The 10,000-nt window shown below is 47.1% G+C and overlaps 1 protein-coding gene across 4 annotated transcripts in view; it reads right to left on the bottom strand.

The window, feature by feature from the left end:
- Nucleotides 1-10,000, bottom strand: part of cadm4 (cell adhesion molecule 4) — a gene marked incomplete at its 5' end in the record, with an annotated part of 87,382 nt that overhangs the window by 16,836 nt on the left and 60,546 nt on the right. For 3 of the 4 annotated variants that reach the window (XM_083679078.1, XM_083679081.1, XM_083679080.1), the window contains 2 exons: nucleotides 1,648-1,794; nucleotides 8,913-9,003. In XM_083679078.1, the coding sequence (XP_083535204.1) occupies nucleotides 1,648-1,794; nucleotides 8,913-9,003 (238 nt within the window). Of the gene's footprint in view, nucleotides 1-1,647; nucleotides 1,795-8,912; nucleotides 9,004-10,000 lie in introns of those variants that run through there. The other variant, XM_083679079.1, reaches the window with a different exon arrangement.

Genomic DNA, 10,000 nt, shown 5'->3' with positions numbered 1-10,000 from the left:
GAGTGAGAGAGTGTGAGTGTGTGTGTGTGTGTGTGTGTGTGTGTGTGTGTGTGTGTGTGTGAGTGTGTGTGTGTGTGTGTGTGCGTGTGTGTGTGTGTGCGTAAGAGAGAGAGAGAGAGAGAGAGAGAGAGATAATAGATTGAGTGAGCGAGCGTTCGAGTAGACAGATTAGAGTAAAATTGAGACTAAGAGAGAAAAAGTAGAGAGAGAGAGAGAGAGAGAGAAAGAGCAAGAGAATAGTGTCGCGAAAGTGTCTTAAACTTGCCTTAGCAAAACTATTCCACAAAGCCTCACAAACACGGGAGCAATTCCCGACAGAGAGATACATCGCTTCTTTTTCCTCCACCACTAAATGGCAACTAAATGTCAGAGCTTTGTTCCACTCCTATTTCACCTCGCTTGTCCTACCAGCTCATTTGCATACCGTAGAGTCAGCCGTACAGTAGAATAGGGCCCCAGAGAACACAGCGTGTGTCCTCTTTGGACAGGTCGTGTTCTATCATCTCCCCTGGTCTAGATCTATGCTGTAGACATCTAATAAAATAGCTTTCATTAGAACCTATTTCATGTGTAGCTTTGGAAGCTCATTTTCTGTGTAGAGAACAGGCTAGGACATTCAGACAGTTAAAGCTGGAATGGCTCTGTTCTGAAGGCTGCCAGACAGAGCCTTTGTTACCCTAGTGCTGCATTGATGGTAATAGGCTGAAATGGAATAGGCCCGCAGTGAGTGATAGAAGAGAAAGAGAGAGAGAATGTAATTTCCGCTCTCACAAAATGGCCAAACGAGCCTTTCTCAACTCAGGAGCTAAATTAGTGACAGTGCCCCATACACAGCTAAGTATTGGGACAGGGTTGAAGTGTGGTTTCCAGGACCTTGGGCCCTGTGTGGGGGGTTGGGGGGGTAGTGCACGTGTCTGTGTAGCAGACATAGTTTGGAATCATGCTCTCGTGAGGAGGAGGTAGCCCTGCCTGAGAGACGTGTCAACTTTCGGCCCCTTTCGAAGCTTCGGCCCCTTTCGGACCTTGAGGATGTCCTCTTGGTCTAATGGTGGATGCTTGTGTCTTCCATGTTGGGTTCAAATCCTGTCCGTCACATTTGTCCATGCCTTGTCTAGACCTACTTTCTCACCTTCACTCCTTTCCTTTTTTCTGTCCAGAAGCCCAAATGATGATGACATGCTAGTGCTAAGCCTATTATAATCAGATGACCCCCCCTCCTCCCAGAGGTGAGCTAATGCTAGCTAATGCTAGGTGAGTGTGCACTCAGTGGAGTGGTCTGATCTCCTCAGAGAGAAATGGAATCTGCTCAGAGAGGTTTTTATCAGTGTTTTTATGGCTGTTGTCTGCTCTTTTCAATTGATAACACTGTGGCTGTTTATGTTTTATAATTGATTGCAATTAATTTTAAGAAGTGTTTTTGAGCTCAAATCGTTTTGAGGGGCATGAGGGAATTATACCCCCGCCCCCGCCTGAACTGGCTGGCCCTGTTACGTGACGTTAGAGTAAATGTGTGCGAAACTGCTTTAATAAAACCCTGACTCATGACTGCACAAATTTGTGCAGTGCTGCTCTCTCTCTCTCTCATCTTCTCTCTTCAACACATGCATGTACGAGTACACTCATGCGCACGCACGCACGCACACACACCTCGCGTCCCGTTGAAGAAGAGGGTCTGTCTGCGGGGGTTCTGGATGACCACGATGGAGCCGTCATAGTTCTGCAGGCGGCAGGAGATCTGGGCTGTCCCGCCCTCCAACACTGTCACATTCTCAGCCTGCACCGCCTGGCAACGTGCTGGGAGAGGGAGGAAGAGGGGGAGAGGGAGAGGGAGAGAGAGAGAGAAGGAGAGAGAGAGAGAGAGAGAGAGAGAGAGAAAGGTTAAACATCACTTTATTTCAAACCACAATGAGAGAGAGAGAGAGAGAGAGAGAGAGACAGAGAGCGCGAGAGAGAGAGAGAGAATGAAAGAGAGAGGGATATAGGGAGAGGGAGATTGACACAGAGAGAGAGACAGAGAGCAGATATAAATGTCATTATTGATTGACATAGACCCAGAGCGCGTTAAATGAGGCCGGCGGTTCGACTTGTTCTCATGATTATCATTATTAGCCCGACACCCCCCCCCCCCCCCCTCCTCCTGTAGGCTAAGTACTCAGGGCTAGGCTAACACACTGTAGCGACACACACATCTGACTCTGTTGCCTCATTAGCCACACACTGCCGGTGCTAGCTAAGTGGTCGACAGGAGTAGACATCCCCATTGTCATCATGGTCTAGAGCTAAGCTGTGTACTTCGCCACCTGCCAGTGTTGCAGTTTGAAGCGAGGTCATCATAATCATAATAATACAGGATGTGGCTCACGCCCAAGGATGTGTGAGGCTGTTAGTCATTGGCTGAACCACAGGATGATCCTGTGGTTATGGAGACACACACACACACAGACACACACACAGACACACACACACACACACACACACACACACACACACAAACTTTAGTAGTTGGTGATACACATGCTGACACATCAGTGGATTAAATCTCCATATGGTCTCTATGGGATGATGTCATTCTAACAAATGTGTTAGAGCAGTTATAAAAAATATTCTGTGTGAGTCTTGATACGCACGCATGCACGCACACACGCACACACATCAAACAAGTTGTATTTACAAATGCATTCACATTTAATTTCTCTTTCTCTCACAAACATTAACAGCCCAAAGGAGGGCTTAAGACAAAGAGCTACATCAATATTGAAACTGGCTGATGAAGAAGGCAATAAGGCAAGTCAATAAAGAGAGGCAGCGCATACATTATCCACTGGATCTAACTAGCAGTGTTCACAGACCCTGAAAAACACTTTCCAGAGGCCTGGAAATAGTGGGAGACAGACAGATGGGAGTTGCCACCGCAGGAGTTGCTGAGTAGACTGCTTTGTTGCAGGAATATATATCTCTATGTACACTCGAGTGAATGTACCTTTGTGTGTGTGTTTGTGTGTGTGTGTGTGTGTGTGAAAGAGAGAGAGAGAGAGAGAGAGAGAGAGAGAGAGAGAGAGAGAGAGAGAGAGAGAGAGAGAGAGAGAGAGGGGTAACTTAGGACATGCACTGAGACCATTAGTCCCATTATTAAGCTATACTTTGAGACCCATGAGATGGTCAGTCCTTCATCCAAATTAAATTTTGCCAGATTAAATCTCTCTTAATGCACACACTGTTCATGTCCATGAGATCAGGGAGAGGGTTCATAATTGACAATGGGGATATTGAAAGTGAAGACAATGAGAAATAACGGGAGAAGACAAAGAGGACAACGAAAAAATCCTTGACAATTATCGCTAATTGTAGTTATTAATGCCCCCATTCTCTACATCAATATTGTGAGTCATATCACGACCATCAACCGATTGCCACTGCAATCCAAATTATTTTTTTAATGACTATTATCAGTCATCCCCATGGCAACTACACATTAAGCCGCCATTTTATTGGCGCTAATATATCTGAACAAAGCGCGGGAACTCGTTGTGAGTAATTAGAGGCACATCAAAACCAATACAAAACGCTACAAAGAGCGGCAGAATATTCCAGACAAAGTGGCTTAATGTTAGGTTCTGAGGACTAGAAAATAAGACTCATTAGGCGTCCGTTCTTTCCACTTCTTCCGCCAGCTGTCGCCTCTTCAATGAAGATTACACCATCATGCTCGCACGCCACAACTACAAAAAGGGCTAACTGGCAAAGAGCACCGTGACGCGCATCCGCCACCGGGCACCTGGCAACGGTACTCAAGCTGCGCGAGCAGTGAGGAGTCAGACCAAGGAAATGATTGAATCGGGGGAGAGGAGTGGATGTCCAATATAATACCTAACACTGCAGCTGGCTGGCTGTAGGGTGAGATATGGAATGAGGCAAGTCGCTTCGGCATGAGTCTAGAGACCCATGGCACTTTTACTGTAGTTTTTTATGGGCCTAGTGATCCATCCCGGGGAGGCATAGGACCGGGCCATGGGCTCGTGAATAGCCTACCAATAGGCCTACCGTATGGAAAGGCAGAGAGAAAAGACTCAACAGGACAGAAGTATTAATCTTGACCCCATTAAAACCGAGCCCAATAAAATACTCCACAAGCACCGAATTAGATTAAGAGAGAATGCGCGGCGATCGATACGCAACCGCTGTACTGACGGTATGAAAAACAGATAAATAAAACAATCGACAGTTCTCTTTTTGCCCAAGCGGTGGCAGTGTGTCATAGCAATGAGGAGACCCTATCAGAGACTCCAGACTCACGCACCCACAACGGCCCTGAAAAGGGTACTATTATTTACGGCAGTAATACAGAGCCGAGACGGGCTATCATTTCAAAACGAATAAACAAATAAATAAACAATACATATCCAAATAAATAAACAAGGCAATATCCAGAGCGTTCTAATGGTCCCGAGGTGATGCTGAGTTAAAAGGAAGGAGGGAGGGAGGGAGCGATGGAGGGGAGGGTGGTGTGAGTTAGCGAGTTTGGAACAAGGCCACTTGCAACGTAGGCGTCTGGGTCTCGGTAAATCCAAAAACTGCCTCAGCAGCGCGGGATTAGCCGACTGAGTTACCGCCGCGGAGGTACACACATCCCTCCCACAGTCAGACACGGGAGAGGAGAAAGATGGGCCAGGAGGGAGGGAGGGAGGAGGACATTATTTCAGTTAAGGTCCGTGTGGGGAGCTGGGGCCAACACATCTCAAATTAGTTGCCTCAAGTTGGCCCGAGGCAGGTAACAGAGAACAGAGAACTACTGCAAGTCATGGTTTAGTCTAGCTGCCTCACACAGGATTAGCCTCCAGATAGCTCCTGTTCACCAGTGCAGTGTAGTTTTAGAATATAATAACAACAGGTAAAAAGGACAGATGTTAAGTTGTTTTTTAGTACAACGACTTGGGGGAGAGTTGCAGTGGAGAGAAAATGTGGTCAATTAAGGCAATTGGAGGCAGGTGCATTCTCTTTATTTGTTTGTATGGAGACACGCACACACACACACACACACACACACACACACACACACACACACACACACACACACACACACAGCTGCAGTCCCTTAGGTAATTTAGTCATTTAGTCATTCATTAAAGTAGTTGCCTCCTACTCCTATCCTAATTTGAACATTTTATAATTTGCAATGTTTCTTTCGTTTCCTCTTCGTCTGTCCATAACCTTCCCATCCTCTCACCATCCCTACGGTGTACACAGTACATATGTATACTTAAACATGCTGAATAGTGTGTGTGTGTGTGTGTGTGTGTGTGTGTGTGTGTGTGTGCGTGCGTGTGTGTGCGTGTACGTGCGTTAGATCATCTGAATGTTTGCTCCAGGTTAATCAGCAAGTTTTGCAGAGTGTGCTGCTGCGCCTCCTGTGAAAGAGCTGACAGATTGAGATTCTTCTCCCTCCTCTCCTCCCTCTCTTCTTCTCTCCTCTTTGCGCTGGTCTAAAATTATCACTCCATCTCCCTCAGGAGTCTAGCACTCTGCCAATCAAATCCAGTGAAAAAAAAAAATGCTTCAACTATAAATAATACATAATCCTTAACAAATCTCGCTTCGTCTCTTTCTCATTACCTTGTTCTGCCGCTCTCTCCCTTCTCCCTCTTTTCTCCCCCCCACTCTCTCTCTCTCCCCTTAACTTGTCCCTTTTTTGTGCTCATTGTCTTTTCTTCTTCTCTCTCTCTCTCTCTCTCCCTCCCTCCCTCGCTCCCTGTTGGTCTATGGAGCGAATCATTCTCTCCACCGTTGTCTTTTTTTTCTCCTCTAATCTCATTCTTTCCCTCTCTTAAACCTACGCTCCCTCCTTCCCTCACTCCCTCTCTTCCCGTCCTAATCCCCCCATGCTCCTTCTATACCTCCTTCATCTGTCCTTTTTCTCTCTCTCTCTCTCTCTCCCTCTCTACATCTTCCTTCCCTCTCTTTGAGCATCTATCTTCATCCATCCATCCTTCATCAACACTTCTTTCTCTCCTCATGCTCCACCGTTCATCTGCAGACCCCCTCTTTTCTCCTCTCCTTCAGGGGAATTTGTCATTCCCTCTGTTTCAATTTACTCTCCTTCAATCCCTTCTTCTCTCTTCCTTCATCTTGTTCTACTTCGCCTGCACTACTTTCCATGCAATACTCTTTCATTCCATTTGCAATCTCTCTCTCTCTCTCTTTCTCTCCCAGACTGCTGATCTCTCCCTCTCTTTACTCCCTCTCTTCATCTATGTCTGTCTGTCTGTCCCTCTCTCTCTCGCTTCTCTGTCTATTCCTCTCCCTCTCTCAGTGGGTATCTTTGTCCCTCTGTCTGTGTCCTTCTCTCTCTCTCTCTCTCTCTCTCTCGCTCCCTCTCTCTACAGTGGGTATCTCTGCCTCCCTCTCGCCTGCTTCCATCTCCTCTCTCCCTCAGTAAATGTGATTTGTTCTGCAGCTCAAGTCTGCAGTATAATCATCCTGTTTTTGTCCAGGGCACAGAGCGAGAGCGAGAAAGAGGGAGAGGGAAGAAGAGAGAAAGAGAGAGAGAGGGGGGGGGAGAAGTGAATAGGACATGAGAACAAACAAATGAGACGAAATGAGAAGAAGGAAGGCCTGAATGTCTTATTTTCCCTCATCTCCTCCACTGTCTTCCTTTTTAATTGCCTGTCTTCTCTTTCTCCTCTCCCCAGCCTTTCTCTCTTTCTCTCTCTCACACTGCGCCTCTATGCTAATTGGGAAATCGCCATAACATGATCTATTTTTCCCCTATGACCTCTCATTAGAAATGCACTGTTTTTCCATCTCTCCTTTTTTTCTTCCGTCTGTTACATCTCCCCCTCTTTACACTCTCAATATTATCATTGCTTCCTCTCCTCTCTTCCCCTCCCTTCCTCTCCTCTCTTCCCCTCCTTTCCCCGCAGTTATTTCTCCTCCTCCTCCTCCACTACAACTCACTTTCCCTCTCTTTTGACCTTCATGTTCTTTATGTCTGTCTGTCCCATCACCATATTTCAATCACCCCATTCCCTCTCTCCCTTCTCGCTCTCTCTAAGTCATCCCTCTCTCTGAAGGCCTCCCTCTCTCCCTCTTTCTCTCTCTTCACTGCTCTCTCCCCTCTCCCTCTACTTCCTTCCTCTTCTTTCTAACCTTTCTCTCTCACTCTCTCTCCTCGCCTCCTTCCCTCAACCTTTCTCCCTCCTTCCCTCCCTCCCTCCCTCCCTCCCTCCTCTCTTGCCTGGATGCGATGTAGTGTTTTAACAGGCCAAGCTGGTTAGCTGCGGTGGTGTTTATGGCCAGGCTGTCACAGGCCCCAACACGGCTCTGACAATGACTGCCACACAACACAACAATGGCAGCTTAAGGGAAATGCACAGGCCAATTACACATGGAGATACCACGCTAGAGATTCAACACAGCCAGAGCAGCGTCTTAAACACAGCTCCGCCCCCCCCCCCCCCCACACCCCAATAAACCCTCTCTCCACCTGGCCACATTCCCACCTCAACCACTCATAAAGCCCACCGCACACACAAAAAAATGCTTCATTGGCAAGTATTACATAACGTGTTCTCTGCCAAGACTAAAAAAACTCATTCTCTCTCCCTCTCTCTTTCCCTCCCTCCCTCTCTCTCTCTCTCTCTCTCTCCATTGTCAATCCCCTCCACCACCCCCTCACCCCCCCTGCTGCCCACACGGTAAAATGTCCTTCTGTTGATCCAAAAAAAAAAAAAGCAAAATGTGTGTTCAATTCCGATTTGGTTGGCACGGAGGAATGTGTTACGAACAGCAACGAACCCCGCTTGTTTAGCAGTGAATAGCGAGAGAGAGGGGGAGAACATCTCTCTGCATATTAAACGCAGCTCCAAATAATAACGACAGCGCGTATTAATAGTAGCACGGGTGCTACCACTGATCCTGATGAAGATACATCAAAGACACGCAGAAATACGATCTCTCCTGCATGCCTCCTCCTCTGCTATCTCTCTTTCAATCTTGCGCTCGCTCGCTCCCTCTCTCTCTCTGTCTCTCGCTCTCTCTATCTATAACTATATATTTCATATCTCTATAGGAATAGTTTGCTTTTAATATGATTGTTGTATGATATGCTGATATGCATTGAGGCAATAAAAGGGATTTTCTCTCTCTCTCCATCTCTCTCTGTCCTTCTCCCTCCCTCCCTCCCTCCCTCTCTCTCTGTCCTTCTCCCACCCTCCCTCTCTCTGTCACTCAGTTTCTTTTGTGGTGTACATCAGAGGACCCTCCAAGGCGGCTGCCACTTCTGTACCTCCCTCTCAAACGCGTGCACAACCTCTCTTTATTGCATGTCCTTGAATCCCTCTCTTTTAAGTCTATTTCCCCATCCCTCCCTTCTTCTTCTACTTCTTCCCCCTCCTCTCCTCTACTCCCCTTGTCCCTCTCTCCCCAGTACTGTTGCCCTATAAGGACATTCTCACACTTCTATACTGTTCTGCTCTTGCTGACTGCTAACAGGCAATACCCAGCAAATTAGTGACTTTTCAGAGTTCAAGCCATTTCACACACACTCTCTCTGCCCTTCCTGTCTGTACCGAGTACCTTTCTCCCAGAACATTATCTTCAGTAGACGTTTCTCTCCGGCTTTTCCTCATTTCAAATGTCCTCCATTTGAATCCTTCCACATCTCTGCAGCTCTCCATCACTTCTCCATTTTACACAATCACACATCATTCCACATGCTGCCCGAAGGAGCGGGAGATTGTGTGAGAGTGTGAGTGTGTGTGGGTGGGTGCACACATGCATTGCAAGGTGTGTGTGTGTGTGTGTGTGGGTGTGTGTGTGTGTGTGTGTGTGTGTGTGTGTGTGTGTGTGTGAGTGAGAGAGAGAGTCTTTCTGTGTGTGTGTGTGTGTGTGTGTGTGTGTGTGTGTGTGTGACTTACGGGTGAGGCAGAGCAGGACCAGGACCAGGGTGTGCAGGGCCAGAGGGAGGGGGGTCGGGGGGAGGAGGAGAGATCTCTGGCCAGGCTTCATTGTGTATTGAGTCTCACTCAGAGAGGCTGTCTGATCAATGACTCCTCTGTGATACAGGCTGAGCCACCACAACACAGCTACCACACACGCACACGCGCACACACACACACACACACACACACACACACACACACACACTCCAAGATATGGTTTCACCGCAACACACACACACAACTGGGTCTATACTAAAGGCTTTACCGAAGCACAATACACATACAGATCGGGTTTGACTGCAACACACACAAAGAGCTAAGGCTTCACTTTAGGCGTTACCACATCACAATACACACTCATAAAGGGTGGGTAAGGCCAGCATAAGATACACTATGACACACTCTGAGCGAACACAACACACAAACACACACACACATACACATGCGTACACACACACATACACACTAAGCTAAGCTAAGCTAGGGACCTCGACAGCAGCACACACACACCACGATAGGCTTCACCACAGCACAACACACTCACAGAACTAGTGTTTTACTGCCAAATAGCCCAACACAAAGTTAGCATAGCTCACCCTGAGCTGGGCTTTATCTAATGGAGTCGTCTTCCCCCAAGCACAGAGGCTCTCACAGACTATTACTTCCGATACAACCAATTTGAAATTCACCACAATAAACTCCCACTAAAGTGCAATGTCTTACAATAATACTGCTGCCTATCAACGAGGGTCGTTAGCCACACCGTTATCTAAATGAACGACGCACTGCAAACCACCTCCCCGCAGAAATGCACCACGGCGTAAAGCTCATGTGTATGTATTATTTACGAACACTTAACACAGAGCTAAATAGGAAAACCACACTATGAGCCGCAATTAACGAATCAATAAGACACACTATTAAAGAGGACGAAACACCACACTGTAGAGTAGCAATGAATAACAAAACCGATATCGTCTATTTTAGTCTGACACACACGAGAAAAACATTGTATGCGTGAACCCCCCTCCCCCCGTTTGACTTCGACTGCCGTTAAGAGTCCA

The sequence above is a fragment of the Argentina silus genome (assembly GCF_951799395.1).
Source record: "Argentina silus genome assembly, chromosome: 10".
Taxonomy (NCBI): domain Eukaryota; kingdom Metazoa; phylum Chordata; class Actinopteri; order Argentiniformes; family Argentinidae; genus Argentina; species Argentina silus.
The sequence above is the reverse complement of the archived record's forward strand: the minus strand, read 5'-3'. Positions and strand labels throughout refer to the sequence as shown.